Consider the following 20562-nt stretch of genomic DNA (forward strand, 5'->3'; position numbering starts at 1 on the left):
CCCTTTTTTTTTTTTTTTTTTTTTTGGACCATGCTGTGTGGCATGTGGAGTTTCCCAACCAGGGATTGAATTCATGCACCCTGCATTCGAAGTGAGGAGTCTTAACCACTGGACCACCAGGGGAAGTCCCTGGAGTTTACTCTTTAATATGTTTATGCATCCAAGGATTGGGCACAGATAACCCATTACTCCTAAAAATATGTAAGTAAAAGCCAATACCATGTTTATATTTTAGGTGTAGCACTGGCATCTAAACTCAAAACTGCCTTATTACAATTACCTTGCATCAATCAATTTTATATTATAAGGCTCATATTTTCTAATTATGTGAAAGAATTGGTAGTTACCAAACAGGTTACCAAAGAAAGTCTTGTTGCAAAGAAGTACTTATGGTATTCATTTGGCGGAGGGGAGTGTATGTTTCAAAAAAGGAATTGTCTTATGAGCTAAAAAAGAATTTTGGCCTTAAAGAGTTTTTGCCCATTATAGGAGTTAAGATTTTGGTGTGAATAACTCCCAGGGGGAGATAGAAAGCAAGAGGTGCATATAAACTGCTCTAAAAATTTGGAGCAAGGATGCTATTTTAGACTAACAGTATGTTAGAAAAAATTTGGGAAATTTAGTAAGAGATAATATTGGTGTTTGGTGTTGAAGAATGAGTATTTAAACATGTGGAAATGAAGTGTATTGTGAATGTCCTTATTAAGGACAAGAGTCATATGTTTATTAACAGATTTTCTTTTTTGCACAATTTACTTTCTTCCATTTTTTGATAACTGTATTAACAGTCATCATCATAGCTAACATTTATTGACTGCCTACTATGTGCCAGAATCTGTTCTAAGTGTTTTACCTTTATTAACTTAATCCTCATATATCTGTTATCTGTATTTTAACTTTTTTTTGCTTTGCTCTTTGCTGCCAGACATTGCTTCTTTTTTAAAAAAAAATTTGATCAAAATTCTATGCATGTATAGTTTAAAGGGTCAGGCAGTTAAGTACTGTACATTTTGTTAGGACAAACAGCAGTCTCCCTTCTTTCCCACTAGAAGTTTCTTTAAGAAGACCTTATTTTTTAAGGTTTTTAAAATTAAAAAAAAATTTTTTTGGCCATGTTTTGCAGCATGCAGGATTTTAGTTTTCCGACCAAGGTTTGAACCCAGGCCTTCACTCTTGCCATTTTCTGTCCCCACTCTTTAGCTTCCAACCATAATCAAACTATCAGAGATCCCTCAAATGCACTATTTTTTCCCTCACTTCTGAAGATGCATACGGAATATGAAGATAAGTCAAATGTAAGCTTAGCCTTGTGAAAACCAGCCAAGCCACACCACTAGGTTTCCTGGGAAGAACAGGAATCAGTTCCTCAAGAGAATAGAGTTCACTTGGGGAACTAAAAGATTCAGGATGCATGCAGTCATAATAAACAGGCCATCTTCTTACCGCTCGAACCTCAGAAATTTGTCAGTGTGGAATGGAGACGTAATAATTGTTTGGTTTTTCTCTTTAATTTTTTTTTTCTACTTTTGTTCTCACTTTTCTCAGACTTGTCTGTGTGATTCACATTTCTCTCCCCTAAGTGAGATGCTGATTGATTTGGTCAGTCACTATCCCTTATGCTTACTTCTAGCATAGTTTTTCTTTCACAACATCTCTTAAACAGCTGTGTAGTCTACCGATTGACTGCCCTTGGAGCTGATGGTCACTCTTGGTTTAATTAAAGAGGGACACGTTGATGAAGTCATGTTGTAGATGTAGGTACTTAAATACATGAAGAACTGCACTGAGTTGCTTTCCTTTGCTCAGGGTCAGTGATACAGTGTTTGTTTTAGCAAGGCATCTAGAGCAGGATGGACTCCTTTTCATAGGTGAATGCCACATAGCTAGGTATAGAATCCTTGGATTGCCATTTTTTGGGTCATTTTGTCTTGAGAAGAATGTCGATAGATGGTGCTTTTCACTTAAATATTTTTAGGTACTGATCCCTTCTTTTTTTTTTTTATTAATCTTATCTGCTACCCTTGATCTCTTTCTTCATCTGAAGAAAACTTTCTTCTGTATTTGAATATTACTTCTGTTCCATTTGTTCCTATATCATTTTTTAGGAACTCGAGTTATTCATGTGTTAGAGCTCTGCTACTATCTGTCTCTCCTTTCCCCTCACCTCTTAAAATTTTATTAATCTTTAATTTTTTTTTTTCATTCTTAGAGAATTTCTTAAATTTCTTCTTTAAATCCTCATTTCAGTTTCTTCAATGTCAAAAGGCCTTTTCTCTCTATATGTCTAATGAATTTTTTGGTAATTTCCCCCTTTCTTTTCTTTCAGTTTTAATTTTTATTATTACTTTATTCTTTTTCTTTTTCTGGCTACAGCACGGCTTGTAGGATTTCAGTTCCTCAACTAGGCATCAAACATAAGCCATGGCAGTGAAAGCCTGGAATCCTAACCACTAGGCCACCAGGGAATTCCCGATAATTTTTCTTATGTTTGCCTTAATATTCTTATCTCACTGAGCTTCTTTTTTTTTTTTTAATCTGCCTTTAGGAGACTTCCTTATTATTTTAGTCTTTCAGTTTGCTTTTGTGACTCTATGTTTTAAATACTTAGAAGCTGTGAAATACTGCCTATTTTTTTTTTTGCAATACGTAATTTTAAGTGTTACTTTTGAGTGCTGTTTTCTTATTTTTCTTGTTTTAGAGTCATTTCATGGTCTTCTTAAAAACAGTTAAAAATTTGTGTCCACCCAAGAATAATGAGATATTCATTCATGTGTAGCTTTTTTACCCTCTAGAAACAGGGTATTTCCTAAATGACCTCATTCTCCATTTCCTGTTAGAAGCCTCCACTTAGATTTTCACATAGGGCCCTGATTGCCAGTTAAGTGAGCCAGCAACCTCAGGAAATGAGGAGTAGCCTTGGCTGGAAATCATCCTATTAGGGGACATTTCTCATTGTGTAGAGTTTTTATTTGTATTTGGCAAAGCTTTTATGTTGGGTTCAGATCTGGTATGGCCACGCTGCTGCTTTGTATCAGAATAGTCCTGTCTTCTCCTAAAGAATGGGTCTGCTTGTTTGCTACCTTTGTTGCACTGGAAAATGGTCTGCCACTTGATAGTTGATCATAAAGGAGAGGGAAGGAGAAGGACATCTTGCTAACCAGTCAGAATGCCTGAGTCAACTCCTGTGTTCAGTTGTTTGACAGCTGTCACAGTTGGTGCATCTTTATATCCAGTTCAGTTCAGTTCAGTCACTCAGTCGTGTCCGACTCTTTGCTACCCCATGAACCACAGCATGCCAGGCCTCCCTGTCCATCGCCAACTCTCGGAGTCTACCTGAACCCATGTCCATTGAGTCGGTGATGCTATCCAACCATCTGATCCTCTGTTGTCCCCTTCTCCTCCTACCCTCAATCTTTTCCAGCATCAGGGTCTTTTCTAATGAGTCAGTTCTTCACATCAGGTGGCCAAAGTATTGGAGTTTCAGCTTCAACCTCAGTCCTGATCAACACCCAGGACTGATCTCCTTTAGGATGGACTGGCTGGATGTCCTTGCAGTCCAAGGGACTCTCAAAAGTCTTCTCCAACACCACAGTTCAAAAGCATCAATTCTTCGGCACTCAGCTTTCTTTATAGTCCAAATCTCACATCCATACATGACTACTGGAAAAACCATAGCCTTGACTAGATGGACCTTTGTGGACAAAGTAATGTCTCTGCTTTTTAATATGCTGTCTAGGTTGGTCATAACTTTCCTTCCAAGGAGTAAGCGTCTTTTAATTTCATGGTTTCAGTCACCATCTGCAGTGATTTTGGAGTCCAGAAAAATAAAGTCAGCCACTGTTTCCACTGTTTCCCCATCTATTTGCCATGAAGTGATGGGACCAGATGCCATGATCTTAGTTTTCTGAATGTTGAGCTTTAAGCCAACTTTTTCACTCTCTTCTTTTTCTTTTCATCAAGAGGCTCTTTAGTTCTTCACTTTCTGCCATAAGGATGGTTTCATCTGCATATCTGAGGTTATTGATATTTCTTCCAGCAATCTTGATTCCAGCTTGTGTTTCTTCCAGTCCAGTGTTTCTCATGATGTACTCTGCATATAAGTTAAATAAGCAGGGTGACAATACACAGCCTTGACATACTTCTTTTCCTATTTGGAACCAGTCTGTTGTTCCATGTCCAGCTGTGAACATATACACCATAATAATTGCAACTATATTAAAAATACATATTATACCAGATTGAAAACAGAACAGTAGGATTATATGATTCCTGTCTTTTAAAATGTTAAACAAAGAAAGAAAGTGAAGTTGCTCAGTCATGTCCGACTCTTTGCGACCCCATGGACTGTAGCCTACCAGGCTCCTCTGTCCATGGGATTTTCCAGGCAATAGTACTGGAGTGGATTGCCATTTCCTTCTCCAGGGGATCTTCCTGACCCAGGGATCGAACCCGAGTCTCCCTCATTGTAGACAGGCACTTTACCATATGAGCCACCAGGGATGTTTAAAATGTTAACTTGTTAGCAAAAAGGAAACGGTGGTTATCATATTTGACAAGTGACACTTCTTTAATGCTAGATTCTAAAACAGAAGGTTGCAAACAGGGGAACTAGCGCCACAAGGCTTTGGGAATTATTTCATCAGAAGGACAAAGTAGAACAAGGCAGGTTAGCCATTCCCAGTGCCTGAGGAACCAGGTCACTGGGTGTAGAGTCAGTGTGAATAGGATTATTTCCTATAATCTCAAGGGTGCCAGTTGTAGATTTGATTCTTCAGTAAGGTCAGAGAAACTCAGGAACTAAAGTTCTAGTGTTTTTGAGCATTAGGCATAGTGCAAATAAAAAGAGAAACAATCTCTTGTTTTTACTTTTAATTGTAAGCATCCTGGAGCCAAATGCTCTGCCTGTGCATTCTCTCTCTCTTTTTTAAAAAAATTTATTATTTATTTATTTGGCTGTACCAGGTCTTAGTTGCAGCATTTGAACTCTTAGTTTCGGCATGTGGGATCCAATTCCCTGACCAGGGATGGAACCCAGACCCCTGCATTGGGAGCACAGAGTCCTAGCCACTGGACCACAAGGAAAGCCGCTGAGTTTTCTGTTTAACTCTGACTTCCAGAGTTTTCATATTGGCGGAGTCTTAAAGAGCTTGTGTTCAATTATGATTATCTCTTTTTTGCACGTTTTCTTTTTTGCTTTTCATACCTGTTACTGTCGTGGTATTAGATGATAAGGAGGGATTGTGCACTGTAGCTGGAGCTCCTCTCAGCTTTGACTCTGAAAAAACTATCTTGAAATTAACTTCATATTTAGACAGATGACAAGTTTGTTGATCAGTCTGTTATGTTTTAACATCACTTTCAAATGATGTGACCAACAAGGCCTTAATTTCCAAAATATAAAACGGGTAATACAACTTAGTTTAAAAAAAAAAAAACAAAAACAGTCAACCAACAACACAATAAAAACAGGCAGAAGACCTAAAGAGACATTTCTCCGAAGAAGACAGGCACATGAAAAGATGCTCAACATCACTAATTATTAAAGAAATGCAAATTAAAACTACAATGAGGTATCACCTCACACTGGTCAGAATGGCCATCATTAAAAAGTCTACAAATAGCAAATGCTGGAGAGGGTGTGTAGAGAAGGAAACCTTCCTGCACTGTTGGTGGCAATGTAAATTGGTGCAGTCGCTATGGAAAACAGTATGGAAATGGCAACCCCCTCTAGTATTCTTGCTTGGGAAATCCCATGAACAGAGGAGCCTGGCTGGTTACAGTCCATGGGATGTCAAAGAGTTGGACATGACTGAGCTCACACACACACACACAATAGCCTGTCATGAAAAAGAATATGAAAATATATATAACCTAATTACTTCACTGTATACCAGAAACTAACACAACATTGTAAATCAACTATACTTCAATCAAAAAAAAAGAGTACCTGGGGTAGGAGTTAACTTCACTACTTTTAAAGTCATCCATTGAGTTTTTAAATTTTGGTTACTGTAGTTTTTAGTTCTAAAACTGACACTTGGTTCTTCTTTATATCTTTCATTTCTTTGCCAAGTTCAATTCAGTCGCTCATTTGTGTCTGACTCTCTGCCACCCCATGGGCTGAAGCACACCAGGCCTCCCTGTCCATTGCCAACTCCCAGAGTTTACTCAAACTCATGTCCATTGAGTTGGTGATGCCATCCAACCATCTGATCCTCTGTTGTTCCCTTCTCCTTCCACCTTCAATCTTTCCCAGCATCAGGGTCTTTTCAAATGAGTCAGTTCTTCACATCAGGTGGCCAAAGTATTGGAGTCTCAGCTTCAGCATCAGTCCTTCCAATGAATATTCAGGACTGATTTCCTTTAGGATGGACTGGTTGGATCTCCTTGCTGTCCAAGGGACTCTCAAGAGTCTCCTGCAACACCAGAATTCAAAAGCATCAATTCTTTGGCACTTAGTTTTCTTTATAGTCCAGCTCTCACATCCATACATGACTATTGGAAAAACCATAGCTTTGACTAGATGGACCTTTGCTGGCAAAGTAATGTCTCTGCTTTTAAATATGCTGTCTAGGTTGGTCATAACTTTTCTTCCAAGGAGCAAGCATCTTTTAATTTCATGGCTGCAGTCACCATCTGCAGTGATTTTGGAGCCCAAGAAAATAAGTCTGTCACTTTATTTTATAAACTCTTTGCCAGGAGTTTCCAGCTTTTCCTTTATTTAGTTCAATTACAAATATGTTCGTAATTATTCTTTGAAGCATCTTTATGATGGCTGTTTTAAAATCCTCATCAGATAATTTCAACCCTCGTGTCATCTCAGTGTTAGCACCTGATTTTATTTATTTATGTATTTTTAAAAAATTGGTTTGCTTAAAACTGCAGGTACATTTTGGAGAAAAGAATTGGTCAGAACAGCTAAAGAAGCCTGGAAAGCAGAGAACTCATTTTGTTTCGTTTAGTTTGTTGGCTCCTAATCTTTTCTTGTTTGCAGTGAAGTCAACCCCCACCCCAGGTGCTCTTTTTTTTTTAACTGAAGTATCAGGAACATTATAACATTATAGAGTATTTGATATTTAAGTGTGCACATATATTTTTATTACAAATAAAAAATAAAATGGATATCAAATTTAGTATAGTATTCTAAGGTTAAAGTAGTGACAGCTGAAACAGTCTTTGTTACTCTCTAGGCATTAATATAAAAATTCAGAATAAATTAGTAAAACTAGGCCTTCAGAATTCTGAGGATTTTATTTTTCAAGTAACACCAAGCACAATTTGATGTTTCTTTAAAAGTGAATTTCCATGCTGTTGTTTTTGCCGAAATCTGGTGCATGTAACTTGATCATCAGAACATTGTAATTTATGAAAATAGTTAATTTTTAAATGGTAATTGGAATATTTTATGTCTCAGTGTCCTTCCACATCATTTCTTTTATCTCCTCTTAACCTCATTTTACAGAAACTAGATCGACAAAAATCTTGATTTTCTAGAACAAATGTAGCTTTCATTTCTATCTGAAAACCTTAAGGCCTAAGATAGTTATGCTTTTTGTCTAAGGGTCTATATAATGAACCGGAGAAGGCAATGGCACCCCACTCCAGTACTCTTGCCTGGAAAATCCCATGGACGGAGGAGCCTGGTAGGCTGCAGTCCATGGGGTCGCTATGAGCCGGACACGACTAAGTGACTTCACTTTCACTTTTCACTTTCACGCATTGGAGAAGTAAATGGCAACCCACTCCAGTCAGTGTTCTTGCCTGGAGAATCCCAGGGATGGAGGAGCCTGGTGGGCTGCTGTCTATGGGGTCGCACAGAGTTGGACACGACTGAAGTGACTTAGCAGCAGCAGCTATATAATGAACAGTGTCAAAGCCAAGTCTAGAATCAAGAACTCCCAGTTCCTAGACATTAGCAGCTATGGCTTTTGCACCACTGCTGTCTAGGCTTAATGTAGCTTTTTAAGAGATATCATTGAAATATTGGAAAACACTGTTTTTAGGTGCTGTATATTCATAATGATAAACACTTAAAAAAACACATTTTCCTCTGACTGTGATTTCTCTCAAAGGCCTAGAGAAGACCCTGAATTAGCAATGTTTCCATCCAATTCCAGAGATACTTGTTGAGCAAAGACCATGTAGTTAGTCCATTTAAATAGACAAAATAACCTTAAGACAAATGAGTAAAACCAGAGTTTTGCAGATATAAAGTAGGGGAAAAATATACATCAGTTCAGTTCAGTCACTCATTCGTGTCCGACTCTTTGTGACCCCATGAATCGCAGCACGCCAGGCCTCCCTGTCCATCACCGTCTCCCGGAGTTCACTCATACTCACATCCATCAAGTCGGTGATGCCATCCAGCCATCTCATCCTCTGTCGTCCCCTTTTCCTTCTTCCCCCAATCCCTCCCAGCATCAGAGTCTTTTCCAGTGAGTCAGCTCTTCGCATGAGGTGGCCAAAGTACTGGAGTTTCAGCTTTAGCATCATTCCTTCCAAAGAACACCCAGGGCTGATCTCCTTCAGAATGGACTGTTTGGATCTCCTTGCAGTCCAAGGGACTCTCAAGAGTCTTCTCCAAAAAAAAAAAAAAAAAAAAAAGGTCTTCTCCAAGACCACAGTTCAAAAGCATCAATTCTTCAGCGCTCAGCTTTCTTCGCAGTCCAACTCTCGCATCCATACATGACCACTGGAAAAACCATAGCCTTGACTAGACGGACCTTTGTTGGCAAAGTAATTAATAAAACAAATTCAGTGAGAACAGCAACATTGGTAATGTTAGGAAAAAGCATTTTTATTAGTAGATGATCTAATCTGCATGGATTTTCCTTTGATATGCACAGTGTTTTGCAGATGTACGTGCATTTTTCTGGAAAGCAGGTGTGTAGCTTTTGTTAAATTATCGAAGGAGTCTGTGATTTTAAAAAGGTGGACTTTCTTATAATACAGTGATGGGAGAGAAGGTATATTGGTGCAGTTTCCCTGAGGAGTAGATGATGATAAAAATAATGTGCAGTGCCTGGGGGAAACCAAAAAGGAACAAAACATATCCATTTCATTTCGGGACTTTCCTGGTATCCTCTCTTCTGCCTTATGCTGTTTTTCCAAAACAGAAGACCTAGAAAGATTTATTCTTGAGGAAATTAAATAGGAAAAGTTCTGGATTTAGTATACCGTTAAGTCCCTTGTTTTAGCTTTGTGCCCGACCAGCCCCCAGGACCTGGTACTCAAACTCTTAGAGATTTTGTGGTCTAATGGACTTTGCCTCTCATTGGACTGAAATGCTGCTCTGTGCCTTTTTTTTTTTTTTTACATTTTTCTTTTCTTTCTTTTTTTTTAATTTTATTTTATTTTTAAACTTTACAATATTGATTGGTTCTGCCATATATCAAAATGAATCTGCCACAGGCATACACGTGTTCCCCATCCTGAACCCTCCTCCCTCCTCCCTCCCCATACCATCCCTCTGGGACGTCCCAGTGCACCAGCCCCAAGCATCCAGTATTGTGCATCGAACCTGGACTGGCGACTCGTTTCATATATGATATTATACATATTTCAATGCTATTCTCCCAAATCATCTCACCCTCTCCCTCTCCCTCTCCCACAGAGTCCAAAAGACTGTTCTATACATCAGTGTCTCTTTTGCTGTCTCGTATACAGGGTTATCGTTACCATCTTTCTAAATTCCATATATATGCGTTAGTATACTGTATTGGTGTTTTTCTTTCTGGCTTACTTCACTCTGTATAATAGGCTCCAGTTTCATCCACCTCATTAGAACTGATTCAAATGTATTCTTTTTAATGGCTGAGTAATACTCCATTGTGTATATGTACCACAGCTTTCTTATCCATTCGTCTGCTGATGGACATCTAGGTTGCTTCCATGTCCTGGCTATTATAAACAGTGCTGCGATGAACATTGGGGTACACGTGTCTCTTTCCCTTCTGGTTCCCTCAGTGTGTATGCCCAGCAGTGGGATTGCTGGATCATAAGGCAGTTCTAGTTCCAGTTTTTTAAGGAATCTCCACACTGTTCTCCATAGTGGCTGTACTAGTTTACGTTCCCACCAACAGTGTAAGAGGGTTCCCTTTTCTCCACACCCTCTCCAGCATTTATTGCTTGTAGACTTTTGGATCGCAGCCATTCTGACTGGCATGTAATGGTACCTCATAGTGGTTTTGATTTGCATTTCTCTGATAATGAGTGATGTTGAGCATCTTTTCATGTGTTTGTTAGCCATCTGTATGTCTTCTTTGGAGAAATGTCTATTTAGTTCTTTGGCCCATTTTTTGATTGGGTCATTTATTTTTCTGGAGTTGAGCTGTAGGAGTTGCTTGTATATTTTTGAGATTAAATATGCTCTGTGCCTTTTTAAAAAATGTTGTTCTTTCTTTTCTTTGCTTGTCTATGTTTTATCCATTTCGTTAATCCTAGTTCTACTTCTGTCTATTTGATAACATCTTTGATTATTAATCCCAGCCTTACTCATCTGTCCTTTTTTTTGGCACATTTTATCTTAATGTTACATTTTGGTTTAGATTACATTTATATTTACATTAAGTTGAGCTACATGATTAGCGCTTTTCCTCCATGTGCTTGCATTGTTTTGCTGTTTCTCTCACCTGCCTCAGGGTAGGGATGATGTTTTTTTCTTTTTTCTTCTCCTCTTCCTCCTCCTGTAGCTGCCTCTGTGGCTGCATTCTGGTGAAATGGAAAGAACTAGACATAGAGTCAGAAGACCTGAATCCTTTATCTGGCTCCATTATTTAATCCATGTGATGTTCCCAGTTGATTCTTCATGTGACTCAGCCACAGAACCTCTCTGAGCTCAAGTTTCTCCTTACCTATAAAATGGAGATTAAAAAGGGAAATTGACATAAAACCCCAACATCCATTAATAGGAATGGTCCGTTTTGGTGTTCTGATATAATTGGATGTAAATGGTTGTCTTTCAGAACTTGACTACATTGAACATTCATGTTCTTCTACTGCGGAAAAGGCAATGGCAACCCACTCCAGTACTCTTGCCTGGAAAATCCCATGGATGGAGGAGCCTGGTAGGCTGCAGTCCATGGGGTCGCTAAGAGTCAGACACGGCTGAGCAACTTCACTTTCACTTTTCACTTTCATGCATTGGAGAGGGATGTGGCAACCCCCTCCACTGTTCTTGCCTGGAGAATCCCAGGGACGGGGGAGCCTGGTGGGCTGCCGTCTATGGGGTCGCACAGAGTCGGACACGACTGAAGCAACTTAGCAGCAGCAGCAGCAGCTCTTCTACTGGAATCCTAACTTTTCTGCAACTTTCTCTAACCAGCCATGCATCTTTGTTTCAGCCCCTCTAGATTCAGGTTGGGAATGCGATTGCTATACCTTGATCTGTTGTCTTTGACTTCTTTTTTCCCCACCCCCCTTCTTTTTTATTTTTTTTATTTATTTATTCCCTCCCTCTGCCCCCCACCTTTGACTTTTGCAGTGAGTTGTAAAGTTCTGCTTCCCCCCTCTTTCAGGATTTCTTCAGAAGAGGGAGAGTATTTTGATAGTAGGGAGCCCAGAGGACAAATAGCCATGTCATGCATTTAATGCAGTATTTGTTTTTTGTTTAACACCATTTTGTGCATAGTTGTTTCAATCTGTAATTCCCTGATGACATATGATGTTGAACATCTTTTCATAGGATTACTTGCCATGGATGTATCTTTTTTGGTGAGGTATCTGTTAAGGTCTTTTGCCCATTTTAAAATCAGATTGTGTGTTTTCTTACTTAGTTTTGAGGGTTTTTTTTAATATATTTTGAATAACAGTCCTTTATCATATGTGTCTTTCGCAAAATACACGTGTATAGCTTGTTTTCTCATTCTCTTGACACATTGTCTTTCACAGAGCAGTTTTTGATTTTAGTGAAGTCCAGCTTATCAGTTATTTCTTTCATAAATTATTCCTCTTATAACTAAAAAATCCATCACATGCCCTAGATTTATCTAGATTTTTTTCTCCTATGTTATTTTCTAGGAGTTTTATGTTTTACTTTGTGTCTGTGATCTGTTTTGAATTAACTTTCGTGAAGGTCTTTGTCTAGATTCATTTTTTATATGTTAATATCCATTTGTCCTAGCCCCATTTATTGAAAAAACTATCATTGCTCTGTTTTATTGCCTTTGCTCCTTTGTTTAAAGATTGGTTAATTACATTTTCATGAGCTTATTTCTAGCTCTCTATTCTGTTCCATTGATTTGTCTCTTCTTTTCTTAATACTATATTGTCTTGAATACTATTAACTTTATAAAAAGTCAGTGTTGGGTAGTGTCAGTCCTCCAAATTTGTTCTTTTACTTCGATATTAAGTTGGCTATTCTGAGTCTTTTTCCTCTCCATATAAACTTTAGAATCAGTTTATCTGTATCCACAAAGCAACTTGCTAGAATTTTGATTAGGATTCATTTCATGTTAAGTTTTACATATGGCATGAAGTAAGGATAATATGTGTTATTTATATCACGTATATTTATATTAACTTATATTATTTATAATATTTATATTATAAATATATGTGATATATGATATATGTTATATATCATGTGATATATAACATATATATCACACGTATATATATATGTGATATATATTTATATTATATATAAATATATGTGATATAAACATTATATTATTTATATAATATATAAATATATATTTATATATTTATAATATGTGTTATTTATAAATTATCTACTGTAATTTATATCATTACACAGTGTATTTTATGCTATTCTTGGATATATTTCTATTTTATTCCATTGGTCTGTGTCTATTTTCCTTGTACTGCCACACTGTCTTGATTACTGTAGCTTTTACAGTAAGTTGTGAATTAAATGAAATTGAAGAATAATTAAGAGAAATTGACACAAGACTAAAAGGGAGCGTCCAGTGGGAGATATACTTTGAATGAAAAGGAATAGATTTTGGCACTAATAAAATAGAGAAGGCCTCGTAAAAGGTGCTGGATTACCCATCTGTTGGAAAAAGCAAGGCTTGCATGTCAGCTAAGGTGAAGCTTTTAGATGTAATGCAGAACAAGGATAATGGCAGATCTGTACTGAGTTTCCTAAGTAGCATTGTGTCTTAAGATTTCCTTATCTTTTTTCCCCCCTGTGGCATTTAGGCTTAATCTTCTTTGACAGAAAGATAGTTGATGCTTTCTGGAGTTTAGCAGTTTTCCTGCTTGTATGGTCTTTGATCTTTCCTAAGAGCTGGCAGGCTACAGTCCCAGCATGGGTTTCTGTCTTAGGCAGTTCTCCATTGGTGTTTTGGAAACCAAGCTTTGTGTGATCATTTAGACTGGAACACTCCCCCCCTCTCTCTTTTTTAAAAGACAGTTTATTTTATTGAAGTATAGTTGACTTAACAATGCTGTGTTAATTTCTGAAGTACAGTAAAGTGATTCAGTTATACATACATATGCAATCTTTTTCATACTCTTTTCCCTTATGGTTTATCACAGGATATTGAATATAGTTTCCTGTGCTCTACAATAAGACATTGTTGTTTATCCATTCTCTATATATAATTGTTTGCTTCTGCTAATCCCAAACTTCTAATTCATCCCATCACCACCACCTCCCCCCTTGGCACGCACAAATCTGATCTCTGTGTCTGTAAGTCTCTGTTTCATAGGTAAGTTCATTAGTGTCATATTTTGCTGCTGCTGCTAAGTCGCTTCAGTCATGTCCAACTCTGTGTGACCTCATAGACGGCAGACCACCAGGCTCCCCCATCCCTGGGATTCTCCAGGCAAGAACACTGGAGTGGGTTGCCACTTCCTCCTCCAATGCATGAAAGTGAAAAGTCAAAGTGAAGTTGCTCAGTCGTGTCTGACTCTTAGCTACCCCATGGACTGCAGCCTTCCAGGCTTCTCCGTCCATGAGATTTTCCAGGCAAGAGTACTGGAGTGGGGTGCCATTGCCTTCTCCAAGTGTCATATTTTAGATTCCATGTATAAGTGATATCATATGATATTTGTCTTTCTCTTTCTGACTTCACTTAGTGTGACAATCTCAAACTCCATCCTTGTTGCTGCGCATGGCATTATTTCATTCTTTTTATGGCTGAGTAATATTTCACTGTATGTATTGTACCACATCTTTACCCATTCATCTGTTGATGGACATTTAGGGTATTTCCCTGTCTTGGGTATTGTAAATAGTGCTGCTATGAGGATATGAGTGCATGTATCTTTTTTAAAAATTAATTTTTATTGGAGTATAGTCACCTTACAATGTTGTGTTAATTTCTGTTGTATAGCAAAATAAACCAGCTCTTGCATGTATCTTTTGAATTATAGTTCTTCAAATATATGCCAAGGAGTGGAATTGCAGGATCATATGGCAACTCTGTTTTTAGATTTTTAAGGAACCCCCACACTGTTCTCCATAGTGACTACACCTGTTTACACTCCCACCAACAATGTAGAAGAGTTCCTGTTTCTCTGCACTTCTCCAGCATTTGTTGTTTGTAGACTTTTTAGTGAGGGCCATTCTGGTACTTTATTTTAGTTCTGATTTACATTCCTCTCTAATAATTAGTGATGTTTAGCATCTTTTCAGGTGCTTGTTGGCCATCTCATTGTCTCCTTTGGAGAAATCTCTCTTTAGAAAGTCTTCTGCCCATTTTTTGATTGTGGTGTTTGTTTTTTGTTATTGAGTTGTATGAACTCTGTATATTTTGGTAATTAAACCCTTGTTGGTCAAAAAATTGCAAGTATTTTCTCGCATTCTGTAGGGTGTCTTTTTGTTTATGATTTCTTTTGCTGTACGAAAGCTAATAAGTTTGATTGCATCCCATTTGTTTATTTTTTGCTTTTACTTCTGTTGCCTTAGGAGACTGACCTAAGAAAATATTGGTATGATTCATGTCAGAGAATGTTTTGCCTGTGTTCTCTTCTAGGAGTTTTATGGTATCAAACTTATATTTAAGTCTTTAAACTATTTTGAGTTTATTTTTGTGTAGAGTGAGGCAGTGTTATAATGTCATTGATTTACATGCAGCTGTCCAACTTTCCCAACACCAGTTGCCAAAGAAACTCTTTTCTCCATTGTATATTCTTGTCTCCTTTGCCTGTAGGTATGTGGGTTTATTTTCTGGGCTCTCTATTCCACTTATCCACACGTCTGTTTTTGTGGCAATACCACACCGTTTTGATTGTAGCTTTGTAGTATTGTCTGAAGTCTGGGAGGATTATGCCTCCTACATTGTTCTTTTTCTCAGAATTGCTTTGGCAATTCTTCGTCTTTTATAATTCCATATCAATTTTAGGATTATTTGTTCTAGTTCCACGGAAAAAGTCATGGGTAATTTGATAGGGATTCCATTAAACCTGCAGATTGCTATAAGGTTGTATGGCCATATTAACAATATTGATTCTTCCAATCCAAGAGCATAAGGTATCTTTCCATTTCTGTAAATCATCTTCAGTTTCCTTTGTAAGTGTTTTATACTTCTCTACCTATAAGCCTTTCCTCTCCTTGGTGAAGTTTACTATTTTTTTTTTTTTAATTTTATTTTACTTTTTACCTTTACAATATTGTGTTGGTTTTGCCATATATCAACATGAATCCACCACAGGTATACACGTGTTCCCCATCCTGAACCCTCCTCCCTCCTCCCTCCCCATACCATCCCTCTGGGTCATCCCAGTGCACCAGCCCTAAGCATCCAGTATCTTAAGTTTTGTTTTTAAAAAATATTTATTTATTTGGCTGCACTGGGTCTTAGTTTTGGCATATGAACTCTTAATTGCAGCATATGGGATCTAGTTCATTGACCAGGGATCAAACCTGGCCCCCTGGCCCCCCTGCATTGGGAGCATGGAGTCTTTAGCCACTGGACCACCAGGGAAGTACCTTAAGTTTTTTTTTTTTGGATGCGATTTTAAAAGGGATTGTGTTTTTACTTTCCCTGTCTGATATTTCATTGTTAGTGAAAAGAAATGCAGCCAGTTTCTGTATGTTAATCTTCTATCCTGGGTTTTTGTGTTGAGCCTTAAGGGTTTTTGATATATAGTATCATGTTATCTGCATATAATGACAGTTTTACCTCTTCTCTTCTAGTTTGGATAGCTTTTATTTGAACAGGAATTCTTTTGATATCTGCTTATTCCCAGAAAAAAGTTACTTTTCACTCTTGTTTAAAACTTGTCCCAGATTTAGCCTTTTAGCTCTTATTTTGGCATGAATGGAATGGAGAAGTTCCTATGATGGGTTTTAAATAAAGAATATGAATAATTTAAATCTTAGAAAGTTTATCTGACATGAATTTGGGTGCCTGCCGTAGGAATAATTTAGTTCCCTTGACCTCTTTGTCAGAGGCTGTAAGAGATGTCTTCTTGGCCTTGCCCCGTCCCCACTGGCTGGGGTGCTCTAGGTGCTGCGAGGAGACACTCTGCACCCCTGCGAACATGGCACTCTGAGGGGTGCCTGAACGTGCGGGCCACAGTCGGCACCGAACGCGCCCTGCTCGCCGTGGCCCTGGGGACTTCGAGCAGGCGCTGCGCACGGGTCCCACTCAGCTGTCAGGTCTGGAAATTCACAGAATGGGTAACAACAGAAAACGGTGTTGTAACAGTGGGAATCAGCAATTTTGCACAGGAGGCTTTGGGAGATGTTTACTGTAGTCTGCCTGAAGTTGGGACAAAATTGAAAAACAAGAAGAGTTTGGTGCTTTGGAAAGTGTGAAAGCTGCTAGTGAACTCTATTCTCCTCTATCAGGAGAAGTAACTGAAGTTAATAGAGCTCTAGCAGAAAATCCAGGACTTGTCAACAAATCTGGTTATCAAGATAGTTGGCTGATGAAGATGACATTCAGTAACCCATCAGAACTAGATGAACTAATGAGTGAAGAAGCATATAAGAAATACATAAAATCTATTGAGGAGTGAAAATGGAACCCCTAAATAAACTAGTTTGAAACAAAACAAAAAGATGTTTTCTTGGAGTATGAGATTAGATTGGATGACTTTTAAGGACCCTTCTGGCATTCAAGTTTTGATTAGAAGTCTCAGCTTTTTTTCTCTAATGACTTAGACTTAAAAATCTAGTCCTAACTCTAATCTTGGCACATACGAATTTACTAAAGAAATGCTGGTTAAATAAATTAATTTGCAGGAATTCTTCATGGTGTCCTCTTTTTTTCTCTTGCAGTTAAAAGAGCCAAATTCCAGGGATCACCAGGTAAGGCCAGCCTTTAATTCTTACGTACTTCTCCCCATACTTGCTATGATTTAAAAACATTCTTTCAAAAAAACATAAATGTCATTTGATTCATTGGTTAAATTAGTTAAACGCACTAAGTTCATTAAATTAATTAAAAAGTCAGTATGGAAAGATGTTGGTCAAGGGGGTGCAAAGTTATACCAAATGAATAATTTCTGAAAATCTGATGTACAATAATGTGTCTGTGTTTAACAAATATTATATACTTCAAATTGCTAAGAGGGTAGATCTTAAGTGTTCTCAACTCTCACACAAACAGAGGAAATGGTAATTATAAGGTGGTGAGGAATGTGAATATTCTTGATTATGGTGATTATTTCACTTTGTATACATATACAAAATCATTAGATTGTACACCTTAAATATATACAATTTTAAATTGCCAGTTATACCTCAAAAAGTTGAAGAAAAAAAACTATGCTTTTATAAAACATCAAAGAAATCTCTATCAATCTAGTGAAAAGTTAGTCTCCTTACATATTGGCCAACTTAGTTCTACTTCTCAGAAGTAACTGTTTTGAGGTTTTTATACACCTTTTCAGACTTTTTCTGTGTATGTGCATATATACACTAATGAATCAGCTACACATGTAGCTTTTTTTCCAACAACACATCATAAAAGTTTTTTCTTGTGTATGTGTGTGTATACATATATCTGGTTCTTTCTTTCAAAATGTTGTACACAGACTGTTATATTTAAAACAGATAACCAACAAGAAACTATTGTAAAAAAAAAAAAAAAAGTATACAGAATGTTGTTGTACCCTAGGTCCCTGATTGAATATTCAGGTCATTTCAATTTTTTTGCCATAAGCAATACATCTTCTTAATGCATTTATTATTGCCTGCTTTTGAAAATGTATCTGTATGCTGGAGTCCAAAAGTAGAGAATTGCTGGGCCAAAGGTATGTATTTTAAACAAATTTAGTAGCTGCTGCCAAAGTGTGCCTCTGAAAGGTTTGCTAGCTTTTAATCAGGCCAAAAGTATAAGAGTGTTTATTTTCCCAAATCCTTACCAACATTAAATAGCATGAAATTTTTTAATCTTTGCTCATGTGAAGGTGAAAAGGGTATCTCCTTATTTTAATACACATTTTCTTAACTGAATATCAAGTTAGTTACAAAGACTAACTCTGATTACTGCTGGGGCCAGAAGGAGAGTACTGTGGATTATGGGGGAAAAGAACATACTGGGAACCCAAGAAAAATCTGAAAAACCAAACCTGGATGCAACAGAAACTAAAGGAGTTTCTGAGCCTACTACTGCTCTCTCCAGTGGCTGCAGGTTAGGACTTCTCTTTCTGAAAAGCTTTTTTGCTCTCCTTTCTCTTCAAGCAGGTTTTTTATGCTTACCTGTCTTGCATATACCCCATAATAGCTACTCCAATGGAATTTATGTGCCTCTCCTTTGAGCTTCTTCACCAGTCATTTGTCACTATTTCTCTGTTTTCTCTATTGAAAATCTTTTGTGAGGGAATCATATTGGTCTCAGCTTTTGGTTAGCTCATTAATTGACTGGCTGCTTTTGGGTGGCATCTCCTTTTGGTCTGGCCAGCTATATGGTTGAATATGGGGAATGGAGTACAAAATCCTATGCTAGAAAACAGCTCATTGGTATACTGCATTGCTACTACCAAATATGGATGGGAATTCCCTCATGTGGGTGGGCTTGTATCCTCATATACCTTTGATATAACTGTAGTTATAATTATGGGTATAAAATGCCATAGTTTTTTATGATGCTTAAGAGAAAGATTTACCATCTAATAGAAGTACACGATAGTGCCCATTTTCTTACACCTCTAACATTGATAGTTACTTTAAGTGATCTTTGACAATTTGATGAGTCAAAAATGATAGTCTTTTTTTTTTTCATTTTATAAGGTTATTATTAACTTCTTACATAGAAAAGTGAACTCTCAATTCAGTGTCTCTAATCATGGCTGATACAAAGGAAGTAACAAAATGTGCTGTGTTAGGTCAGATTTCTGAGTTTTGAGATCCAGGCCACCTACCTTTGTTTGGTACTTAATTTATACTCTCAGGTTAGAGAATTTCATTTTCTCTAATCTGTGATAATATTTCTTTTTATGTAAGTTGTGCTCTAGGCCAAGGTGAATAGATTGAGCTTGAAATCCATTTCCTTTATGAGGGTTTTTCCTCCGTGTTTGTCACTGTAAACAACTAGAGGTAACTGTTTCCTCTTCTGCCTTCTTTTAGCACTTTTTCTCTGTGGTACTTACTTCTTTATATATTAATTTGCATAACATCTTTTCTGTAAGATCAATTAGATTATTATTTTTTCAAACTGCAAGTGGGCTATAAAGTCAACCTAGGTGGTTATGATTAATATTTTAATTTAAATAGAATAGAAAATACCAAGGTATCACATCTTGCATTTCATAAAGCTTTCGTTTTTGTTTATATGTGTGTGCATGTGTGTCTGTTGGAAAAGGATAAAGTAGAGTCCTTAAATTTGAAAAGCACTATTATAGCTTATGCTTTTGAGAATAGTATGTGTTTTATAATTTTTTTGTACCTCTGTGTTTAAAATGATACTATATTGTAGAATATATAATTTCAGTTTTTCCTTACATGTAATACTATAATTTGGACATTATTTAATTCCAAGGACTTTGTGAGATTGGATAACCATCTGAGCACTAAGTATTATATCTTTGTTTTGCATTTTTTCAAAGACAAATTTAACACATATGTGACCCTGAAAGTGCAAAATGTGAAGAGTACAACTGTAGCAGTTCGTGGCGATCAACCTTCCTGGGAACAAGATTTTATGTTGTAAGTACTTTGCAGTAGCAGCGTGCCTACAATATTTGATAATATTTCCAAGTTAATCACATTGGATTAAACAAGTAGAGGCTAAAGATTTTGTGTATATATAAGATTTATAAAACATATTAAATATTCAAAAACATTTTAATAGCATGTTAAGTATTCTTTTTGAAAACAAAAGAGAGGAACAAGTGAGGTATGTAGTAGGTACACACACCTACTACAGTAAAGTGATCTGCAGTTTTGTTCCCTCCCAGATTTATAATATATTTTCAGAGATGAATTATGAATTCGAGTAAACTCTCAGTTTATGTGGGTGAAAATATACCTAGTCAGATCTACCTACTAGTCAGAATTAGCTGTAGTATAACATACTTAGTATGATATTAAACCTAACTTAATGTTTTTTCAGTTCTCAGAAGACTCCTTGAAGGAATGTGGTTATGCATGTGAGGACTGTGTTTGCGTTTCTAAGTCACCTGCTTTTTTAAAATACTCTA

At 37.1% G+C, this 20562-nt stretch overlaps 1 protein-coding gene across 2 annotated transcripts in view; it reads left to right on the plus strand.

Moving 5' to 3' along the window:
- Positions 1–20562, plus strand: part of UNC13B (unc-13 homolog B) — a 208364-nt gene that overhangs the window by 27792 nt on the left and 160010 nt on the right. The window contains exons 3-4 of one of the 2 annotated variants that reach the window (XM_055578450.1): positions 17198–17227; positions 19969–20068. In XM_055578450.1, coding sequence (XP_055434425.1) covers positions 17198–17227; positions 19969–20068 — 130 coding nt within the window. Of the gene's footprint in view, positions 1–17197; positions 17228–19968; positions 20069–20562 lie in introns of those variants that run through there. The other variant, XM_055578447.1, reaches the window with a different exon arrangement.

Source organism: Bubalus kerabau, chromosome 4 (assembly GCF_029407905.1).
Source record: "Bubalus kerabau isolate K-KA32 ecotype Philippines breed swamp buffalo chromosome 4, PCC_UOA_SB_1v2, whole genome shotgun sequence".
NCBI classification, from domain to species: domain Eukaryota; kingdom Metazoa; phylum Chordata; class Mammalia; order Artiodactyla; family Bovidae; genus Bubalus; species Bubalus kerabau.